This window comes from Hetaerina americana, unplaced genomic scaffold, assembly GCF_022747635.1.
Source record: "Hetaerina americana unplaced genomic scaffold, ioHetAmer1.1.p SCAF_3, whole genome shotgun sequence".
NCBI lineage: Eukaryota > Metazoa > Arthropoda > Insecta > Odonata > Calopterygidae > Hetaerina > Hetaerina americana.
Genome location: NW_027286874.1, coordinates 5,702,758 through 5,727,121, shown reverse-complemented (window position 1 = coordinate 5,727,121; position 24,364 = coordinate 5,702,758). Strand labels below are relative to the sequence as shown.

Sequence of the window (24,364 nt, the reverse complement as noted above, 5' to 3'; positions counted from 1 at the left end):
AATGATTATCAGGCTAAAGTAAAACTGTCACCCTTGGCTACTCTGTACATTTAAAGTAAACATGGTTACAAAGGACTGCACCATGCACATTGTTTTTTTGACAAGAACCTGCGATCCTACAATGAAGTTTACGGAATCGGGGCACCTGGTCACCTTCGATTGTTTTATTTTGTTGATTGGGCTACTATTCCTGTAAGCCCAGTTAAGAAGCTGGCCTCTCTTCGAAAAGATCCCAGCCGGTGCATGTTGACGAGGAAACGTTTGCCGAATGCGACCTTTCTGCGAGTAAAGAGCTCTCACTCTAGAATGGGAAGAAAGGAGGGGCACTGACCTGTATGTAATGTGTCATGGTGGCGTAAATGGTGATCACGGGATGGTGGTGGTGACCCGGGTGATGGTGCAAGGGGTGGAAGAGCGGGTGCTGCTGTGGCGGGGGTGGGACACTCCCCTCCACCTCCCCCGCCCCGCTCCCCTCCTTTCCCTCCCCATCCTCCTCCTCCCCATCCCCCTCCTCCTTCCCCTCCCCCTCGTCCACGTCCTCCGCCGTCCTCCAGGCATCCTCCACGGCGGCCTCCTCCTCAGGTAGGGCCGCTGCCGCCACCTCCGGCCCCTCCTTCTCCGCTGAGCGCCACGCCCCCAGAGCCCCCGCGAACAGGTCCCGGAGGCCGATGGCGTCTGCGGGGGCGGCCCACGTGCATAGCAGGGCCAGGAGAGCCAGGGCCGGTAGAAGCGGGGGCCAGGGGGAGCCAGTTAAGGCCCGGCGTTGCATTGCCACTCGTATCGCGCTCTCGCCGGTGCTCCAAAGGCCGAACTGGAGAAGTTATCCGAAGTTAGCCTTTCTGGTACGCCATGTTTTATGGGTTGGAGAGAAGGAGAAGAAAAGATTAAAAAGCTATAGTAATTTTTAAAAATTGCAAAAAAATGTTGCATTCTCTTGGCAAATGTTATATAGCCATTTTGAATAACTAAGTCAATTGGGAATTAAGAGCACTACTTGGAGCATTAAACCATGGTTTAGCTATTACTGTAAGATTAAGAATAACTACGATGGATATCCGTTTCAGAACTGAGGATATTTCTCAAGGAAAATATAGCGCTTTACTCTCAAGTTTGCAAGTATTTGCAATGAACGAATAAGATAAAAAAAAAGATTTCGAGATAAAATCTTGCGCAAAAATAATTTCAGGGTGGAGTATAGCAGCTCCTTAAGGTTACAGGATCCGTTAAAAAATCCTACAAAATTTCACATATGCACTACGAAGTCTGCTGATGGTATTAAATAGTTGCAGCACTTGCTGCTTGTCTACATTACTCTGTTTGTAAATTCGAAAGCATTATATTACATTTTAAGGCTGCACTCAGAGGACATATAAATCGCCTTAAAGCTTTGAGGAAAGAGTCACCATAGAGCCCAATCTTCGGCCGTTTCGATACAATGGCGAAGTAGTCGCGGGCCGACAAAATACGCGAATATCACCTACCTCCGTCTTGTCTCTCGTACGCTTCCGATCTGACGCACACGGCTAATCACTTCGCCCTTCTGCTCAGCCAGTTATGAGCGTGTATGCGGCACTGCTTGTATATATATATACATACATGTAAATATAATGACAACAAGAAGGATAGATGTATTTACGGTTACCTTCCGTAGGCCTAATTGGTTTCTGCCGCAGCAATTAATTATGACTCCATGTTCCACGCGCCAGGCGGCAGATAATATTGTTTTGGCGACCGTCGCCTCGACAACGGACAAAGGTGGCCTCTTTCCGCACGAAACTATGTCAGTGATGCAGGTGGACCAGTTTTAGAGCTCCAAGTACGCCCCTGGCGTAAATAACAAGTACTCAGCTTCTCCGATTTCAAAAATAGGCACGTGGGTCAAACACAATCGACTGAACCCGGTGACCCCCAAAAGACTACCCCGCGGAGTACCGGTATGGATTTATGTGGAGTATTTAAATAATCCCTTTCCCAACGATCGAAACATTTAATGAAACTGATCCTGAAACTGAAACAGGAATCCTTTTATCCGAGTCACACGATAGTGGGCGCACAGATGGTATTTCACGATGGAAAAATCATTGATCAAGCTGTCGGGGATAAAAGAATGATTTTTTTGCAGCCTGAAATTTGTCACATAAAAGACAACGGTGAAGGTAGTTGTATGTTAATTGTCTGAACCGTCACCAATGTACCTTCTTAATAACTTGTTTGAAAATAGCAATCTAAATGAAACTGCAGCATTATTGCATTGTTTTCAAATTGAATTTTCCGACGAGGGAAAGGTATCCATTTTTAAGTTTCAACAAAATCCTTTAAGAATTAGAGCCAAAGTAAGAGATAGGAGGTTTCAGCTCAATGACCTCCTGTGTATGCTATGTTAGGTAAAATGTTTATTCAATTTGAGGACTCACACCTAACAAAAAAATCTGATATTTTTTCGAATGATTTTTATTTGGTTCCAATAACGCTAATCGAAGAAGACAAATCGAATTCAAAACTCTAATGTCGACCTATCGGAGCCTATATAATTAGAGTTTGACAAATAAAATATTACATACGGTGAATTGAAACTTTTCGAATAAATAATACTGGGGGTATTTGTTGTCGTCGAGCTTTTCAGTCACGACGTTTTTAGGTTTACAGGAGCAAAAGATATGGGTTTTTGTTCTACAAGGAAATAAAATCTTGCGCAAGGAAACTAGAGATCTGAAAATGAAAAGGGCAGCATTCCCCAGCTGACGCGCGAATATTGACCGCAAAACTTTTCCTATTAAAAATATATCAATCGTTCGCGTTCTGATTCAGGAGCAGGGAAAATGGGCAACGCCTTGCTAGAAATTAAGGCAGCAAGTGAGACCAGACACATAAGTCTCAGGAAACTTTTCCTACCGACAATTCGCGATTTAAAAATTTGGGAATTTTTTAAACAAGAAAGACGTTTGCGAAAATAACTGAAGATTATATACAAGTGGTTTTATACAAAATATTGTAAATGAACATTTTGAGTTTGATTAAGGTTACAAAAATGAAATGGTGCAAAAATTCAATTTTTCCAAAGTATTGCATGGAAAAGAAACTTGAGTGTTGCCAAGGTAAAGGTATGAGATCTGTCCCAAAAGGACTGAATCCATTAAAAAAAATTATTGCCAGAATTGACATTCACTCAGAGGTCTTCAAATTGGCGCCCTTGTGCGTCCAAACTGCTGCCAGCAGATTTTCCTTGCTTCGTATGCCTTTTGGAAGGCGGCACCCGGAAGCTCTCTCATCACGGCCGTGTTGTAACGCTTTCACCGAGCCGTGGTGACGTCCTTTCAGCACGGATTTGAAGCGGAAGAAGAGGAAAAAGTCTGATGGGTAAACACCAGCTACCCTGTAGGGTGGCTGAGGCAGGGTCGAGAGGCTCTTGGCAGATCCGCGTGCGAGTTTCCTTTTTTCGTCCAAGAGCACTCGTGGCACCAATTTTGCGCACACCTTTCTCATTCTCATAATGTCGCTCACAAGTCGATGCACATCACTTTTAGGGATGCCAAGTTCATTATTAACCATGCAAACACTCAATCTGCGATCCCTGTCGAACAAAGCCTTCACTCTTGTAAGATTTTCGTCACTTTTTGAGGTCGAAGGGCGTCCTGAACGTTTGGCATCTTCAACATCTTCTCTACCCCCATGAAACTAATCGTGCCACTCAAAAGCACCCGATCTACCCATGGCGTTATCACCATAAGCTGCCTTGAGCATGTTATTAGTCTCTTTTCCGGTTTTTTCTTTGATGTCTTTGATACTGTTCCAATAACGGTTCATGATAGAGCGTATCGAGGTCACGTTATAGAGGTTTCGCAAAAGAACAATTCGCGCTCCGCAAAGGCTGGGAGCCAACGACCACCAGCCTCCAGCCTTAGACTCGCCTCCCACGAACCCAGCCAGAGAAACCGCCGCCCGTCCGTCTGTCTATCCGGGAAAGAATAAGTCATACTAATTTTGGGACTGACCTTGTAAATATCGACTAAATGCGATGGGTGGGTACTGAGGTAGAGGGATGTTTGAGGGGTGAGAATGAGGAGAGAGTGGGGGATGAATGGATTGGTTATGGAAGAATGTGGACTGGGTGAACTTCTGGTGGACATGTACGAAAAAAGTGTAATAGGGCCATGTTGGGAGAGAATAGATGGGATTCAAATGGTCAAATAGTCACATATTAGAGAAGAGGAGCATCAACGGTTCGAGAGAGAAAAAGAGAGAAGAAGGCGTAGATGGCGAAAATGATTTTGGTATAAGAAACTCTCGAGACACGGGGAGTATCAAGAAGAAGAGCAAGCATATAACATGAATGTGAAGGAAACGAAAGGATGTTTAAGAAGTGAATAGTGAGGAAAGAATTAATAAAAGGGGAGTGATTTTTTCAAACAACTTAAAAGAAGGTTTTTTGACTTTACCTATCTAGAGATGAAACGGCGCCAAAGTGTATGTTTGGATGCTTTTTTACATTTCCTCAGAGTTTATTCATTAGAGATTATTTCTCAGCTTTTCATCGCCGATGAACGTTTTCTGCAACGTTTCGCCACCAGTGCTGGGCGCATCATTAGGAAGTGTTTTATTATTTCTTTTGTTTATTATATAAGGGTAATACAGGTATAATCGTTGGCTACCAGCGATTGTTGCTTTATTCCTAAAATTTAAAATGGCGACAATTACTCTCGTCCCTTTTCTCGAAACCTTGAAATAAATATTTACAGGTGCTACAGGTTAATATTGTATTCATATTCCAGTTTTGATAAAATCACAACAATGATGCATTTAGCAACAAAGGTTGCAATGGCTAACGACCAATGGCCATTTACTGACCTCTACCCTAAATATTAAACGAGACGATAATATCACAATTTCAGACGGTGCGCTGAGTATAGGACGGGGAACGTGTTATTACTGCCTAGGAAAGATTATTACCACTTATGGATTGTTCGATGAGTCACAGTAAAATCGCACGGCGAGAATTACTGGATTCTACGCTTTTTTTATGTCACTCGAGTTGAAGAAATCAGTTACTGAGGGAAAAAGAGTTGTAATTTAGAAGTTTAGAGAACTTCATTTAGTATTGAGGCATTTAAAAGGAAAGACATTGTCACAAAAGATGAAAAGCATTTAAGGTCCTGGTTAGCCCTATCCTGGAATACTCGTCCACGGTTCGGGACCCATATGACGTGGGACATATTAAAAAGAGAGAAAAGGTGCAACAAGAGGCAGCGAGATATGTATTCGGAAGGTTCAAAAGGTCAGATAGCGTAACGGAAACGTTGGGTATTCTGAAATGAGAGAGTTTTAAAAATAGAAGAAAAAAGGACTAGGTTGGGTGCGACGCATAGAATTGTTAAAAACGACGAAGCGTGGGAAAATTTATGTAAGGAGATAGAAAAACCCATGTTTTAAAGGAAAAAAATGACCTTAGTTTTAAAATAATAATAAGAACACAAAATACAAACAAAAAAAATATCAATTTTTAAACAGAAGTATTGTTGAATAGAACCTGGGGGGTTGTTTGCGCCCTTTCCTTCAAATTTTAGAAATTTTAAGAACAGGTGTAAAGTAGCCTCAGGACAAAGGGGTGGGTAATACACTTTATTTTTCGGTGATTAATATATTATTTTATTTATTAAATATATTGTTCTGCACGTATTATGGACGGCGTGAGAAGTTGGATTGTAAAAGTGTGTCATTTTGGATGGGATATGATGAGGTACAGTGCGTGATTTTGGAAGGAGTGTGATGTTGGACGGTACTTTCTTTGCATGGTGTGAAGCTGGGCCATGTGTAAATTCGAATATCTCTAAGTGTCTTTGTTTTAAAATGTATTTTGTTTCATATATGCTCTTCCTGTTGTGCATTTCAAGGGTACATCACTAGACCGTTGCCACCGGGCCATTTGCTTAATTGTAATGAAATGTAAGTAACAATAAGAATTACCTAATTCATGAAAAACTAGGTAGAATTATCATTCACGGCATGCGCCGGCAACTTGTAGAAAACTGAACCGCATTTAAGATAGCTTTTGAGAAGTTGTTCTGGAAAGGGACGCATGGGTTTCGAATCCAACGTGGATTGGAATGAATAGCAAATTTGAATGGCGGTAAATTTTGCATTCGTTCAGCACTCATTCAACTGGGCCTCCTTGTATTTTAGCATTCTATTTGATATTTTTGAAATCATGTTCATCTCATACCTACTTTAAGAATATGAAGCAGAGTCAAAAAGGAAAAATTATAGAAATATATTTTCGATGTGTCCTCAAAGGGTTCTTTGAGGAAGGATTCTCAACAGACATATTTATGTTTAGCTCACGACACAAAAATGATGGGATGATTCTTTTACCACAGAACCATGGGTCGTCAATGATAACTTCCAGTGAGTAGCCATTTCAAACACGCATCTTATTTCTCAAATATCTAGGGAAGGATAAAAACAGTCTACGTCAATTGCAGCACAAAGAAAAGATGCAGACTAAAGGAGTAGTCATCATGAATAGTGTCCCAGTGTTAATTAAGAAGTAGGTATTCTGCAGTGTCACGAGGAAAAACGAGAGGAATTGGGACGTTACATAATGTAAGAAGTAATATTCTTAATATAAATGTATGATGAACTTTTCAATTAAAACGATAGAGCGGATCACGTAGTCCTTCAAGTATAATTAAGTCGTAGGCGTATTATAATATTTTTTAGTTTTTTTATCTCATAGTTACAGGTGCTGAATTGGACCAGAGATGAGAATAAGTTTCCCTCTTGGCGGAGGATTTGCTGCGGCCAGTTTAAGAAGGTGAGATACTCCTGAAGAAATACGTTAAGCCGACCCCTCGTCAAATAGGTAGTTGCTTTCACCTTGCAGCTCCGACGCTATGAGTTAAATTAATCTCACTTAAAAAAGCCTATTGTTTCTTAAGAATAATAAATAGACTAAATTATTAAATAACCTGGCATATCCTCCGATTCCACGAAACATACAACACAAATATTCCTAATTGTCAGGGCACCTAACACTATTATGATCTTAGCCTCGTTACTATCATTTGTGATTTTTAATGTGTGCCCATCATGCAGTCGGTCCCTCAGGGCCTCGTCTGGTAACACAACTAAGTCACTCTTATACATTCAATGCCAGTTTTTTTCGGTATTGAATGCTATGAGGTCATATTTCTCTCACAAGGACGTGTTTTATTCAAGTGGCTCGGGATTATTAACGGCTTGAAAACTGAGGGGCATGCTATTTTCGTTGGTGTTAGTATTTTCATATCAGTTTAAAATTGTTTTACAAGTAGCACACATAAATTAATCTTGTGATTTGTGAGTTGTTGTCACACTTTCGCCTCTTCTGGATGCTCAAAATTTTCCCCTCTCGTCAACGTTTGTTCTTCCAATCATGAAGCAGTTACGGCTGTAGACAAGTACTTTGCAGCACTTCCGAAAGAACGCTACAGAAGAGGGATAGTGGCACTGGAACGCCGCCGGATGAAATGTATGCTAAGGGTGGTTATGTCGGAAAATAATACTTTGTTGAAAACATAAGTTTTCATTTTCATCATCAGGCCTAGAACTTCTTAGATCACCCTCGTATGGAAGAAATTAGCAGAAGGGCAGAGGATACCTGAACGAGCGTAGAAGGAATCGGGCTTGTTCGAGTTGGCAAGGGACCGCTGTGAATAACATAGATGTTTTCCAAAGAAACTGCGGGAGATGCCGCAACAGTAACTTTTAACAGAGTCATCCGCTAATGTGCATTTCAATGCAACAATTTTTCAGAGTGTAAAAATCATTCGCCTTGACTGGGATTCGAACCCAGATCCCTCAATATCCGGTCGAGTGCTTTAGCCACTTAAGCTACCGAGGCGTCCTATTAAACTCTGAAATTTTGGGGCTTTTAAAGGAACAAGATGTTGTGACGAAATACCGTACATACAATGTCACAGGCATTCGTAGTCGTGCGCGAGGCGCCACAGTCCACGAGGTTAAAGCCAACTTAAAACACTTATGGTGTTTTCAATTTGACAAATTCCAAAGAAACTGCGGGAGATGGCGCAACAGTAACTTTTTACAACAGAAACATAGATGTTTCTATAAGTCGTCGCTGGCTCACAAAAACTGTGTTTGGGTGCTACCAGAGGGACTCGGAGAAGTGGTCTCGAGTAGGCTGGTGTGTCTCTCGGTGTGAAGGAACACTTACAATAACTTACTGATAAAGAAAGGTATCTGCATGTGTAGAAGATATAATCTGCAAGCATTTTTGCACTTAAGTTACTACTAATGTGATTTTGCTCCCTTTTACGGGTTGTGACCCAACACCCCCCGCCACACGCCCTTGCGGCGGCATACAGGGTCTTATGTAGATGTAGATGAAACCTGAGGTACACGAAATTCAACCAAGGACCTTTGAAACTCTTAAGGAGGCTATACAAATATCATCGCTGGAATGACGCAAGATATGTCGAGAAGAGTTTTTGAAAACTTTTTTGAACGACTCAACTTGTGCATCGCTCACCTGAATGAAATAATTTTCACAACCTAATGAAAAGAAAATAATATTGGAATTAGTTGTCAGAAATTAAAATATTTTTTAGTTATCTGGGTTGGTTTTTTAGACTTCACAACCTCGTTTGTTTTTGTTCGCGGCAAAGAATTTTTTCCCTTTTCTGCGAATGGGTTCACTGCTGAAAATCTCATCATAACTAATTAGTCCATTCCCGACAACATCAGTAAAAATAAATTATTATTTTACCCAGCTAATGTCGTAAACACAACGTCACGATGACTCGTAAGAGAGAATATTTTGGATTTTACAAAGTTTTGGAGGGGGGAGCATAATTTAGCACGGTTAGAACACTTCGCCTAGATGAATTAATTCATTGTTTTACCATAGGATTTTCTCACTGAGTGATAGGATACATATATATATATATATGCGCTGTACAGCAAAGTTAAATCGTTATCGGGAAGTAAGAAAGGAAGAGCTATGCTAACAGTTAGAGATAAGGCGGGTAAGGTAATAGTTGACGCAGGAAAGATCCAAGAGAGATGGAAGGAGTATGTAGAAGAACTGTATGGTAAAGAACTCAGACCAACAAAGTTAGACATTGAAAAAGAAAATGACGTAGAGGAGGACAGCTTAGGTCCAGGCATACTAGACCATGAGATAGAAAAGGCATTAAGGGAGATGAAACTAAATAAGGCCGTGGGGGTAGATAACATTCCCGTGGAACTTTTAAAATGCTTAGGAAAAGGTGGGAGGAAGAGGCTATATGGGCTGATCCGTAGTATTTATGAGGAGGGAATCTGGCCGGAAGACTTTGTGAGATCAGTTTTAGTTCCTATTCCGAAAAAGGTAAAGGCCACGTCATGTGAGGACTATAGGACAATTAGTTTGATATCCCACGCAGCTAAAGTTGTTCTCAGGATCATAAACAAAAGGATAGAGAGTAGGGCAAATGATTACTTAGGGAATGATCAGTTTGGGTTTAGGAAGGGGAGAGGTACGCGTGATGCCATTGCAGTAATGAGATTATTAATCGAGAAGAATATAGAACACAACCAGGAGGTATTTGCCTGTTTCGTAGATTTCGAAAAAGCGTTTGATAGGGTGAATTGGGAAAAACTAATGAGTATATTGCAGAAAATTGCAATAGATTGGAGGGAAAGGAGGCTAATCCGCAACCTGTACATGTCTCAGACTGCTCAGGTGCGGGTGGGAAACGGGGAGTCAGGATGGGCAGTGTTAGGAAGGGGTGTGAGGCAGGGTTGCCCATTATCACCGTTGCTGTTCAACCTGTATGCAGAGGAAATGATTAAAGAGGCATGGGAAGAACTCGAGGTAGGAATGAAAGTGGGCGGGGAATTCGTAAAATCAGTTAGGTTTGCTGATGACCAAGCCTTAGTTTGTCAGTCAGCCAAGGGGCTGCAAGCATTGCTGAGTGAATTGGAAATTCAGTGCGACAGGTATGGGATGAGAATCAATATTAAGAAAACAAAGGTTATGCGATTTTCTAGAAAGAAAAAGGCCAAGCTTAACATTAAAATAGGAGGGCAAAAACTAGAGCAGTTAGAGCAGTTTACGTATCTCGGTAGTGTTTTGGACCAACACGGTCAAAGTACCGTAGTAGGGACGTAAGGAGAAGAATTGCGCTAGGCAAAGAGGCTTTCACAAGGAGGAGGGAGTTGATGACGGGGACTTTGAGTAAGGATGTTAAGAAAAGACTCGTAAAAACTTTGATATGGAGCATAGCTATGTACGGTGCGGAAACGTGGTCATTGAAGCAGGAGGATAGACGTAGATTGGAGGCTTTTGAAATGTGGGTGTGGAGAAGAATGGAGAAGGTGAAATGGACAGAGAAGAAAACAAATGAGGAAGTACTTGGTATGGTGGGAGAAGAGAGGGGTTTGTTGGGAGAAATCCTATGGAGGCAGGAAAAGTGGATGAAGGGGGTATTGACCGGCAGTGGGATGTTGAAGACTGTGATAGAGGGTAGAATATTGGGCAAAAGAGGAAAGGGAAGGAACAGGATAGGGATGTTGGACGGGATGAAGGGAGGAAGAAAGTACTCAGAGATGAAGAGGGACCTGATATAGAGTAGGATGATGGATTTTGTGTTTTGTTAGGAGCAATAAAATATTTGTTTGGTAGTTGTGTCCATCCAAAAACCTACCTTAATCGGTAGATTACCTTAAAAAAAAAATATATATATATATATATATATATATATACATATATATACATATACTCATATCGATGAGTATATATATATATATATATATACTCATCGATATGGGATAGTAATGAGAAGGTAGACGATGGCAAAACAGGTGAAGATTGATCGGGAAGCGTTTGGCTGAGTCGAGAGCCTTCAGAAAAAATGCAGACCCACCTCTCGGCGCCGCGATTGTGATGCCAAAAACATTCTCCAAGTTTTTACATCCATCACTTTTTAAATTGGAGAGGATTAAAAAATATCTCGGAGCAAACTTCCATGTGCATTCCGTTAGGGCTTTGGTGAACTAAGTTTAATGGAAAAAAATTCAGAATTTTTACATTAATTATCATGTGAAACGAGCCATCTTGTGATAAATATTACGTCGAATACGGACTCTTAAAAAATTGGGTCAGTGAAAACTCCCTCACAGCTCTTAGAAAAATTGAATTCATGAAAAAGTTTAGTAAGATATCAATTAAAAAAAGCATTGACTTTCATCAAGAGATACAAAAATTCTCCGAGTCGATAAACTGGAATGAAGAATATCCACCATCTTTTGGCCGAATATACACCAAAGTCTTATGACAGTCTCAAAAAGTTAGGGTGAAATAAGAACTTTTCAATAATTTTTTATTTTTAAATTCGAAACGTCGACATTTTTATCCAATGGCGTTAAATATTCGACGATATCGGTCGCCTTTTGTTTCAACAAAATTGCGTGAGATCTAGAAAATTTTCATTTCCTTCAACATAAGATTTCAGCCAGACTTCATCGAATTCGATGTTTTTCTTGCCCAACTAATACTTTTTATAATGAACAAATTAAAATAGATTTACACTAGATATTAGCAATATCATTTTATCTAATGAAAAAGAGTTAACATTTGTCCATTATTTGGTACGCATTCCACCATATCACGCCTGAAACTACACAATTTGTTAATATTTCTAATGCTGGAATTTGTATTCAATTGTAAACATATTAAATTGATTAAATACATGGATTTTACCTTAATTTTACCGAAACATATCTCAAAATAACAGGTTCTGACCAACGTTAGCATTGTTAGAAATCTACATATAAGCACATCAAGAGAATGAAGCGGAGAGAGATGGAATAAAATTTATTTGTAAATGTTGATTGGATTTGGTATGCGAACAGATTTTTCGTTTTTACACCACCACTAGACATGACGCAGAAAATGAAGGTAAGGGTGTCTGGGGGTTCTACTCCTTTTTCTAAACTGTTTCTTCCTGCTATCACTTGTAGTTTGAAATAAAATATCGAAAGAGTGCAATTTCTGTTTCTTGGTGCATAATAGTTTCTAATTTGATTTCGTGTATGCATCAACCATTTAAACCAACCGAATCAAGCAATACCATTCGACCGTTTTTATGCTTAGCAATCATCTACATCTACATAATAGCCCGCAAGCCGCCGCAAGGGTGTGTGGTGGGGGGTATTAGGTCACCAGCTATACATGCACAATAATTACATCTACATCCCTAAAGATATTAATTCAGTCAGGCAATAGAACAAAGTTAGTCACCGTGCAAGAAGATACCTATATGCAAGAATATTCAGTAACAGCGCAATATTCAAATCATACAGGAACAGTTTTATTGAAATGTGTCTATTTAAGATGCATGCATACTATCAAAGAAATATATACACTATTAATTCTAATTATCCCTCTTCGCACCTGCGATCATATCTTATTTGATCTATAATCTTATGAGGAAAAAACGACATTTCAAATCGATCCGCTCTACTATCTCCCTGATTTTACGTACGTAATTTGGTATACCATGGTAGGTCGGGGTCTATGATATGTCTTTAACATCTCCTATGTCTACATTACACAATACCCCGCAAGCCGCCGCGAGGGTATCATTGTGAGTTGTAAATTATGATGTTTTGTTCTTCCCTAGGGCTCCGTTCCTCCGCTCTGATTACTGAAGAGTAGTTAAAGACAGTTCACATGGAACGCATTCAATTAACGTAAGAAAGAACTTAAGCAGCATAACCTAATTTGAAGTTTAGTATATTCATGGGAACGGCCGATATGTTGCCAGGGGTTTCATATCTCTTGGAACGCCAATAACACTTTCCTCCTTAGGAGGCTTCGTTAAGGAGTGACCACGGCTTTGAATAGTCTGCAAGCCAAATCCAGGTCATCACGATTGAACGTCGGTCACGGCGGTAGGCTGGTCCTCCACTTGCTAGTTCCCTATCGTCATTTCCACGAACCCAACCTCGTTATAAATAATGTATAATGAGATCATTGTTTTCAGTGCTCCATGTAAAAGGTGCGATCAAAAAAAGACAGGACTGGTTTTATAACGTGTTAATTTCGACGGATACAGCTTAATCGAACTTGTCGCCCTCAAAGTATATGCCTTGGCTGACGACACACCTTTGCCAACGTTTCTTCCAGCTCTCGAACCCCGCCTGGTAAGCCGCCTTAGGAATCCTCTTCTGGTCCGCCGTACAATTAGTTTTAATGTCCGCAATAGAGTCGAATCGGCGCCCTTTCAAAGTTGATTTTAACTCTGGAAACAAAAAAAAAGTCTGATGGAGCCACGCCTGAAGAATAGGGTGGCTGCGGGATCACGGAAGTTTCGGTTCTGTCGAAAAATTTTTTCACGATCAGCGCCATGTGACCCGGCGCGTGGAAACGCCATGCATTGTTTCTCCACATGTCCGGCCTCTTTCAGATCACAATGACCCTCAGCCTCTTCATAAACTTTAAGTAGACATCTTTGTTGACGTTTTGACCTTGAGGGACGTATTCGTGATTAATCAGCCCTTGCCAATCGAAGAAACAGACCAGCATGACCTTCACATTGGACCGGGACATGCTAGCTTTCCTTGGCCGCGGAGAATGAGGATCTTTCCACTGAGAAGACTGGGCCTTTGTCTCAACATCATAACCGTAAACCCAGGTTTTGTCACCAGTTACGATGGTTTTAGGAAAATCTGGGTCGGCATTGGCTCGATCCAGGAGTTCCTGACAAATTTCCACACGTTTTTGTCTCTCTTCATCTGTCAGCACCCGCGGGACGAATTTTAATGCGACGCGCGTCATGCCCAAAATGGCGGCCAAAATTGTCTGACAGGATCCAAAACTAATTTTCACTACCTTGGCTATCTCCCTAACAGTTAAACGGCATATGCTTGCACCAAATCGTTCACCAATTTGACATGGTTGGGGTATGTCGAAGTGGAAGGCCGCCCCTTTCGCGAATCTTCTTCTGTCGAGGTTCTGCCCGAAATAGGACAACAGTACCTCTCAAAACACTGCCTTCGACTCATAGCTTCGTTAACAAAGGCTAGCTGCATCATTCCAAATGTCTTTGTAGCACTTTTGCCACGTTTGAAACAAAATTTCACGCACACACGCTGTTCCTCTAGCTCCTTCATTGCTGCCGTTGCACGCAGCGACGAACAGGTTCAGACACGTACTGCTGCGTAACGACTTGACGTAAACAAATGCAGCACCTCTCGTTTTATTAGTCAGATGTGTCTTTAACTCAAATTATAACAATGATAATAATAAATACTAGAGTTTTTCACACAGAAATGACTGGATTACCACGCTACTTAATAGCACATTCGAGTATTTCATTGAAGCCACAAAGCCTTGCAGATGTAACAAGATCAAAATTAAAGATTATGAAGTCATTTATTCCCGTGTGCGTATTAAATCTCCCGATTGCTCCAAGAATAGGTGCCTAAGCGGAAGAAAAATATTTTTCCTGAAAACTGATTACTCGTATGCCAAACGTGCGCCTTTACGATAGCAAATTATCTGGCATGGTATACTTCATCCATTCAGTTTCTAATCAAGGAATCATCTCAAGAAATGCTTCTGGAGGAAAGGCATAATTTTCTGGAGTTGCCGAAATCGGGTGAAGCATCAGTGAACAGCGATCTGGGGCAGCTCGCAGGAAAGACGCGGCTGAATCTGTGGCGACTCCCGATGCTCTTCTTGAACGTATGGAATAATATCATGAGTGTGTATGAAGATGCCACAACGATTTACTTTCACTTTTTAGAAGTTACCTCTTTGATTGGTAAGGAATGCACATATTTGGAAACATATTCAATTAGAGGAGTTGAATCCGCCGTAAAGTTCGCCGTTGAACTCTATCTTATATTAGAATATTTTACACAAACCTATATCGCAGAGTTTCTCTAAATATGGACAACTATCTAAACCAATAATTACATCTTTTTTTATTTGAACCAAACATATCTTACATCAATATCAAACTTGAAACGAAACTAAAGAATATCTAACTCGAACTTATATGAAAAGAAAACTCCAGCAGAACTTAGTTCATTTCTTTGCGTTTGATTTCTCCTAAACTCGGAAACTCTTTTCTTAAGTGTTACACTAAACCGTTTTTCATCGCCACTCAACATATTAAATTGGAAAGAGTCCCAAAACATTGCCAAATAAAACTGAAGAACCCCATTCCGAAGGCAAAAGAGCAACAAAATAATCTTTATAAACCATGACGCACCATTTATGCCCTTACTATTTATAATTTAATTTTCGCGCCAACTAGCAATTAAATATTGCATTTGTGAACGAGGAGGTCTCCAAAAACGCAGAGACTCCATATTCAAATATATGGTAACACATCGCATGGATTACAAAGAAGGATGAAGGAACTCAGATACAAAGAGAAAGGGAGTGAGGGAAGGTTACGACCAAACAATCTTAAGATTGAAATACGATTACAATGATTTATTCGAACGGAGATCACATGAAGGTTAACATAAGCCTAAGCTGGGGTACAATAATCGTCACCTCGTGTAAGGCGACGAAAGACAAGAGACAATCCCTCTGCTCCTGCGCTCACTTGTGCGTTAACTTTTAGAAATTATAAATCAGTCGATAAACAATCGCTGGAGGAATAGCGTATGTTTCAATAGGTAGCATTTGAAATATATCGATGCAATTTCGACAGCGCTTCGACACGTAGGAGAAAGAAATGAATCGAACTATGAAACGAGACGTTTATTAAAACACAATAAGTTGTTTTCGAAGTGTGATAATACAATAAAATAAATTAGCAAATAAATATGCATATCAAATGAGACTATCGGATGGATGTACTGCTGCCCTGTCCCTCTACTCGGCCTGCTCCTCCGCCTCCGCCTCCTGGGCGCCCTCGTCGTCCCTCCACTGCTGGTGGTGTGGGTCGGAGGGGAAGAGCGGGTGGTGGGGTTCGGCGTCCAAACCACCCTCCCCTGGCTCATTGTTGTTGTTGTTGTTGTTGTTGTTATTGTTGTTGTTGATGATCTGCACCTCCGTCCCGATGGGAGTCAGGCCGCCGGAGTCGCCGTTTGCGATGTACTGGGGCTTCACCACGACAAGGTGCACGTGTGAGCTGGAGGAATCGCTCCCACCGGCACCACCGTGGTCACCAACGGCTCCTCCTATTACACCAACGGCGCCTCCGTGGGTACCAAGGACTCCTCCGTGGCCACCAGTACCACCGTGAGGTACAACGACTCCTCCGTGGGAACCAGCACCACCGTGGGGGAACACTCCTCCGTGGGAACCAGAACTACCGTGGGAGAAGACTCCTACGTGGGAACCAGCACCACCGTGGGGAACAACGACTCCTCCGTGGGAACCAACACCACCGTGGGGGACGGCTCCTCCGTGGGAACCAGCACCACCGTGTGGAACAACGATGACTCCGTGAGCACCAGCACCACCGTGGGGGAGAACGACTCCTCCGTGGGAACCAGCGCCACCGTGGGCGACAACGACTCCTCCGTGGGAACCAGCGCTACCGTGTGAGAGAACGACCCCTCCGTGGCCACCGCTGACGACGACTCCATGGGAACCGCTCCCATGGGCAGGAACACTGTGGGAGGAGGCACCATGGTGGGCGCCGCCGCCGCTATAATGCGGGGAGGCCCACCAAGGCACGTGGGCGGCGATGGGGCTCTGGAGGGCGACGAGGTGCACTGGCGGGAACCCTGGGGCGGCCACGGGGTGGTGGGAAGCGTGTCCGTGCGCGGGAGGGTGGGGTACGTGGGGTGGCACATAGGGCGGGGGTGGAGGGGGCAGGGGTGCGGGTGGGGCCGGGCAGAAGGGGATGTTGACGTCCGTGGGGACGCAGTTGTGAGCGACGAGGACAGCAGTGACGTGGTGGTCCAGCACCTCGGACACCTTGGTGACGTACATGGTCTTGGTGATAGTCTCGGTGGTGTGCGAGAAGCCCGACAGGAAGGGCAGGGAGGGCAGTGCGGGTAGGGGAGGCAGCGTGGGGAAGGGGGGCAGGGGTGGGAGGGTGGGGAGCGGCGGGAGGGTGGGCACGAAGGTGGATTGACGTGCGAACAGGTTCTCCATGAGGCGGGGGTTGGCGCCCTCGTCCTCCGATGACTCCAGCACCACGGCGTCGCTCCTCGCGGTGTCGTCCTCATCGCTGCATCCGCGGTTCATGGAAAGGAAGGCGTCCCTTTCTTTAATGCTCTCTCTTGGGCTCAAGACTCACAGCAACGAGTTTTTAAGCATTGAGAATCCAGAAATCGGCCAAAAGAATTAAAAACTTTGAATCCCTACGTTCTGGCATACTCGGGTAAAAAACATTGTAACAATGATTTAAAGATCATTAGTGACACAAAATGAGTATTTTTTCTTCCCTAGTTTCGAAATATTTTCATCCACTATCACACACTAAACTATATCTTAGTATTTTCTTTATTTACGCTCTCCCATTTAAAATATGAGAAATGTCTTTTAATGCTAACGACTTCAGTATTTTTTACGATAAAGGTAAAAAAGTACATCAAACAAACAATTTGAAATTAATTCATACCTCTTCATGCAAATAAGATTTTAGTGATTAAACGTATAATTTTCATTTATCTCAGAAAATGATGCATAACTACTGACTCGATGGTTTGCGATATAAATGCTGAAGTCAAATCGAGTTTTTCATTCGTCATAAAATCTATGCGAGTGTAAGTGTACGTAATTCCTGCCTGAAGTTACATTGATTTCAAAAAGTCTAGAGGAAATAATTTTCCTTTACATGCTACTTAGGTGACTAATTAATTTTAATGAAGCTTATCAGTACCAACCTATATCAAAGTGAAGAAAAACCAAGGTACAACTGGAAATAATATTTGTATTCGAAATAATTTGTACTTAGCTTGAAATATTATGGGAAATCACTGCAAAGTAAGCACTGGAAAGTCACAATCGGATTAGCTTCCATGAAATTGAATCCAGCGCTCATAATGAACAGAGTAATTGAAAAAATTATCTACACACTTTCCTGCCATTATAATTCGTACTAAGAATGTATCAGCGGACATCTAAGATCTTCAACCTGCTGGTATCATTATGAATTGAATAATTCAGTCATTATTCATAAGTGTGCTCCGCTCAATTCATCAAATTATCATCAATATATGATGCATTTAGGTAAGAGCTGGGATAAATTTACAAAATAATTAAAAATAAATTAATTCTGAATATTGAAACATAAATATCATCTGCGAAAGTATGAAAAATTTATAAACGTTGAACATCTTAGACTATTTCCAGGAAGAAGATAAAAAGGACCGTACGTAAAAAAAAAGATCAGTGGCAACTTTAATATGAAGGAGGGTTTTGTATGGCTCTGAAACTTGGTTTACGAGAAAAGAGAAGGGCTCGCAAGACGCCGGGTTTGAGAGAAATGGGAAAACTAAAAATGGACTGAAATATGAACAAACAAATGACTAGGGTAGTCAACTTGGAGCAGAAGAATGACTTTCCACTACGTTTCAGTGTTCAGAATTCATCAGAAATCTACCTTTGATCTCCAAGCTACTGATAGTAAATACATTAATAGAGATTTAAAAAATATTTTTACGATACAGAAACCAAATGAAAAATCCACTTTAACTTCAACCAAAATTTTCGAGCGCCATGAATAAGTCCTTATCTTAAGTCCTAAGAAAATTATAGAATACTGTGCTTAGTGTGTGAGGATATAATTATTTCCTGGTTTATTTTGTTAAATTTATTAGTTGTGATTCCTCGTTTCTTCCAAGATACTTTAGTTTCCGCCTCGTTCCACATTCCCTGGAAGCCAACTCACCCTGTATCCAGTTGGTTCTCCTTGTCTGACTTCACGTGGTGGTGTTCGTTGCCGTGGTGGTGTCCATTGCCGTGGTAGTTGTGGTGGTGCCCATAGCCATGGCCACCGGTTTGATGCGGGAGGCAGGGTGGCTTCACACCATACACAGTCATGCACACCGGGTGCCTGGTCTTGGTCGCTGTGATCTATTTATCAAAGAGGGAAGCGGACATAATGAGAATGAACTCATTCAGACAGATGGGCATGTGAGATTTAACGTTTATTTCAAAAGTACTTCAGCTTTTCAGGAATATATAATTCCTAATGCCCCTAATGCAAAACTACGCTGTGCCTGCCTTCGATGATGTACCTTCTGCATTAATTTTAGGTTCAAGACATCAGTTTCAACTCCCTGCTTTACTAGAACATATATACATAGAGAGAATGCTTGCTATATCTTGAACATTATATTCGAACCATTTATATGTAAATGTTTACCAAAATAATTAAAACATTATTAATGTAAGTAATTTATGGAATTATTTTTTGTGCAGTAGATTGAAGGAAAATTACGGGAGACAGGTCCAACGTATCTTCATATTAACCCTATATGGCGGAAATGCTTAAGTGATCAGGAAATAATCTCAAAACATTTGGGCGAAAACATATTAGATGAACATATGGGGTTGTCCATATGAGGCTTGGATCCATGGCGGGGTCAGAGAGTGCAAGCGATGAAGGTACACATATTAGAATAATATTATTTCTCATTAGTTCCTCGTCCAGTTTCGTAAGACACACCGCAAGTATTCAAACGGATAGAGAGAGGCATTGAGGCGTAAGAAGACATTCGAAGACCCACTATGTTAACAAATAAATTAAGATAAGAAAATGTTTTTAGTTTTAATGGAAGAATGAGGGTGTGGGGCCTGACATAGCTGCGCGCCAACACTTCACGTTGTGACAGAGGGCATTGAAGCTCAGTTCCCAATACACTACTAGGAAATTAGTACTCACGGATATTGTAAAGGAAGTGTAGAGTCTATTTCAACCCCCCTTGTAGCCTCGTAAAATTAGAGTCTTGCTAAAAAAATATGAAACGCGCCAGCTAAGGCATTCCGAAGATAAAAATTGTCATGAAAATACAACGTTTTCAAACGCCCTCCTCTTTAATAAAGATTCCATGAAAACGTTCTCAAAACTAGCCTGATCAAGCCAAATAGAAATGACAGTTTTTCACATGCTACTCTTAATATTACAAAAATTCCACAAAACCAGTTACGCCACCGAACACCTATTTTATATCATCACCCGGGCAAGGACTGTTGGGGATGATTTATCTTATATTTTATATTTTGCATTAGTCTAAATGTTTTTTTATTCAGAAACGTTTCAAAATGTACTTGAAGGAGTTACGGTGATTAGGCGATTGCTTACGTTGATTTTGGATCAACAGCATTCAATCTTTACAATCATAAGTTAAACTTAGCTAAATCTTACAATACATTCTCATGTTTTATGGTTATACCCTTGCCGTAATATTTAGGAACTGGAAGATAATGTTTCACTATCGACTTCAGGAATAGGCAACCATTAGTTTTGAAGACTTCTCAAAATATTTTTTGAAGTGCTGCCATTTGACTTCAAACATCTGCAATATATTTAATTGGCTAGGTGTTCTATTCCATGATCGATAAAACTTAAATATATATACATATTTATAAACAAATATGTTTCAATTGTTAGGTGTGGCAGAAGAGAAAATAAACAAAATCTATTCAATTAACCATGACATTCAAGATACATTTAATGTTTCACGCAAAGAACTAATCTTTCATTGGAAGATAACGAAATTCTGGGAAATGTGCTGGCATAGAACAGAGGCGTATATAATGGCATGCATATATAGATTAGGGTAAATGAGAAACGCATTCGATGAGCATAAACCATTGCAAAAGGTTAAATGAGAGTCAAAGAATCAAAATGAAAGTCAAAGATAAAAAAATATACTAGATTAATGCACATTAGCGGATGACTCCGTTGAAAGTTACTGTTGCGGCATCTCCCGCAGTTTCTTTGGAATACTAGATTAAAATGAGGATAACGGCAATAGGAGAAAAATTGCATGGTCTAAAGTGGTATTTGCAAAAAAGGAAGTTGTTGGTTATAGGGGTCCTAATAAATTATGTATGTAAGATATCAGTGAAAAATATTTTATTCAGAACGTAGCATTTTAAGATTCTTAAACTTCGTGGTTGAGTAGAGAAGATTCGAGGATTCAGAAAGTGGAGAAGAGGGAAGAAAATACGATATAACGCACGGACAGGCAAGAAAGGGAGAAGTGTAACTAGTCACGGTGAAGTGGAGGGTTGTTTGGAGAAATCCGAAGAAGGCAGGAAAAGTTGATGCGGGAGATATCGAGGGGTAATGGGATGTTGAAGACTGGGATAAAAGGGGGATGAAATATGGTAAGCAAGGTTAGGGGATAAAAAATGATGACAATCGATAAGAAATACATAGGGTGCGGCGCTTAAATCCGGATAAATGAAACTTTTGTTTAAACGTGCTTTCTTCGTATGTAAAGAAAGTACTCAAAACATTAGTGCTTCGGTCAACAGGTGACCACCTTCAACGAATTCCTCACGGAAAATACGTTGTCCTCTAGTTACCGCAACATTCATTACTGTTTGAGTATTACTTTCCCTACTATATTGACTTTAGGAGTACTAATTTTCAAATTCAATAATTCTGCAGCCAACAGCTCACCAAAACCATCCCTGGTGGAGGAAAAGAATAGGTATTTTGGATATCATGAAGGGAAGTAGAAAGTACGAGGAGCTGAAGGATGAATTATTGTAATGCATTGCTTCTTAAAACGTTTTTCTTAATCCGCATAAAACCTACCGCCGACCCATAAAAAAACTACTAATTACAGATACATGCACGATTGAAGCAATTAAGGAACTTTTGCAATGAAAACTAAGAGAAAAGCTCCATAATATGAGAAAACCGGACTGCAATTATTCACTTACGAGAGCCGTAAATTTGCTTCGAGTGTCATCTCTTACCTGCACAATGACCGTCTTGGTGACGTGGTGCACATCTCGCTGCTGCATGGCGTCCTCCTCAGCGGCCGCCTCGGCTTGATCAGCGTCGCTCTCCGCCAAAGGCTGCCCTAGGGTACGCTGTTGCTCCTCTTCGCTCTCGGCGGCCATCAAAGGGGGCGCATCCACCCTCTCCACGGGGGCCTCCCCCTTGGATAGGCCGCTTAGGCCTCCCAGCAGACCCTTCAAGCTGATGGCGGACGTGGTCGAGGCCAGCAGCGCCAGCACCAGCAGTGCGCCGAGGGGCGCCCGTGGGAACCTCATGGTCCACCGAAGGTTTGTTCTACAACCGCTCTCACACACTCTGAAACCGTTAATGTTTTTTCAAATCTTAAATTTTTTCATCTCTCAATTTTACGTTCAATCTTACGCTTAGAATAATTTAAAACATCTGAGGATATATTAGTTCGATTTTACCATCAAGAGGGTGATCACAGAGTATATTTGACACAATCTATTTGTCAGCAAAGACATATGAAAGACGTGCGCCTTACTGCTATATTCAAGTTGAAGGAGAATGGCAGAGGGTGGAATCACCACCAAACACATCATATATGTGAGAGGAGTGAATGTAAAGGGTGGTACCCTCCCTCTCTCTCACACTGGGGTGGTTCAGATCAAAGTGATGATACACTCTCAAGACGAGGAATAACAAAAGTTTTAAGAACAGAAGAGCCATGCATGAAGCCAATTTGGAATTTGTAACAGAGGAGATTTGTTAGGGTGAAATGGTAAAAGAAGGAATTATGGAAAGAAAATAAGTTTCCCGGTTACATATAAAACGGGTTTATTTAAATCTAGCCTGCCCCAATATGGTATTGCATGAAAAGTAAGTAGTATATATTGTATTGGGCTATTATGAAATCATGATGAATACAGTTTACAGACCATTGAGGTGGTTTGCGAGATAGGTCTTCGATTTAGATGTCTATCACAATGTGCCAACTGCTACTTAATACGTTAAATCTACATATACGACACAAATGGAGGAAAGTTTTCTCTGAGTCAAATAAAACGGAAATAGAGCCGAAAGTAGAATTCAATAAAATGAAAAAACAGTAAAATAAAGTATAAACGGTGGAAGATTTCGTGATATCCAAACATTCGATGGAGACAAAAATAACACTTTGAACATCAAGTAGTGAACATGCTTATCACTAAAATATGCATATGTTTTTTATTTGAAAATGTGTGCGTCTGTGTGTGTATATATATATTTTTCTACGAAAGTCCAATGGATGTGAATAATAAATCAAACGAAGGAGCGAGATGTGTTGGCATACATAAATATAAATGGACACACGACAAAGAACACTCACACGTATACCGAAATTTTCGGTGCGACACAACCACCTTCTTCTGCGGACCGACACGGAACTCCTATCCCCTTTCCTCTCGAAAGAGTGAACGGGAAGAAATATAGAGGAGAAAGCCCCAAGAGATAAGTAACATCGACCAAGTGATGGAAGTCAGAAGCCAAAGGGAAGACATTTAGCAAACGTTAATGGGTTAACCAATAGAAGTGTTGGCTGGAGAGCCGTGCCTATCTAATCACAGGAAAAGGAGGAAGGAAGGGTAAAATAAAACTTTTCTTTTTATAACTACATGCTGCCCTGAAAGTTGATGCATTGGAAAAGTGATATAATTTTAAGAAGTTAATTAACGAAATATTTATTATTATGACTAAGTTGCACATATGATGATGATGGAAAGAAGAACTAATTTTATGGATTGAATTTGAAATTCTTTCAATGAAAAAACAATTACACGCAGACATTTTACCATTCTGCTTTTCCGTGAGAGTATTGACTGAAAGGGCGAGGGAATGAATGGTCACGGTCCAATATTGACTTACCGTCGTTGGCTGCCTTTTCTTTTCGCAAATGGAGAGGTGGCGAGGAAGGTAGATTAGGGAATGGACGAATGACGAGGTTATTCGGAAATATCGAAATTCGGAAATCAGTGTCTTGACCCACTGGGCCCAAATTGATTAAGACAATCGTGTGCTAAAAAATTGAGCGCGCTCTCGCAAAAAAAGTTAACCTCCCTAAAGAGCTCAACCAGCTCCCGAAAGAATCACATGAAGACTTATTCCTCCGAAGAAAGAGGGCAGCCGGGATAAGTGAAAATGGAACCAATATTATATTAGAAACATTTGACCATGGATGACAAAAAAAGATTAAGAGTGAGAGCTCTTATTTCAATATGGAAATAATCAATGAAAATACATTTTTTTTCAAATGTGACTTCAATGAAAACTGTAGTGGGCACACTGTCACACTAAATAGCACATATAGCGAATGACATGAATAATGGAGAAATGAAAGTGTGGAGGATATTGACCTCCCAATTCTCAATCCCAACCAAATTATACGCAACTCTAATTATTGATCAATGAATAGTTTAATTAGTACTGATTGATTAAACATGTGCATG

General features: G+C 40.9%; 1 protein-coding gene across 1 annotated transcript; it reads right to left on the bottom strand.

Annotated features, from left to right (window-relative positions):
• Nucleotides 1-15,871: 15,871 nt before the first annotated feature.
• LOC139691057 (PE-PGRS family protein PE_PGRS5-like) lies at nt 15,872-17,197 on the bottom strand. Its single transcript, XM_071588787.1, has one exon. It carries the CDS (start codon nt 17,195-17,197, stop codon nt 15,872-15,874), a length of 1,326 nt encoding a protein of 441 aa, XP_071444888.1.
• Between the last annotated feature and the right edge of the window lie 7,167 nt (nt 17,198-24,364).

Coding starts and splice junctions, on each gene's coding strand:
- LOC139691057 (XM_071588787.1), bottom strand. CDS start 17,197: ATGAACCGCGGATGCAGCGATGAGGACGACACCGCGAGGAGCGACGCC.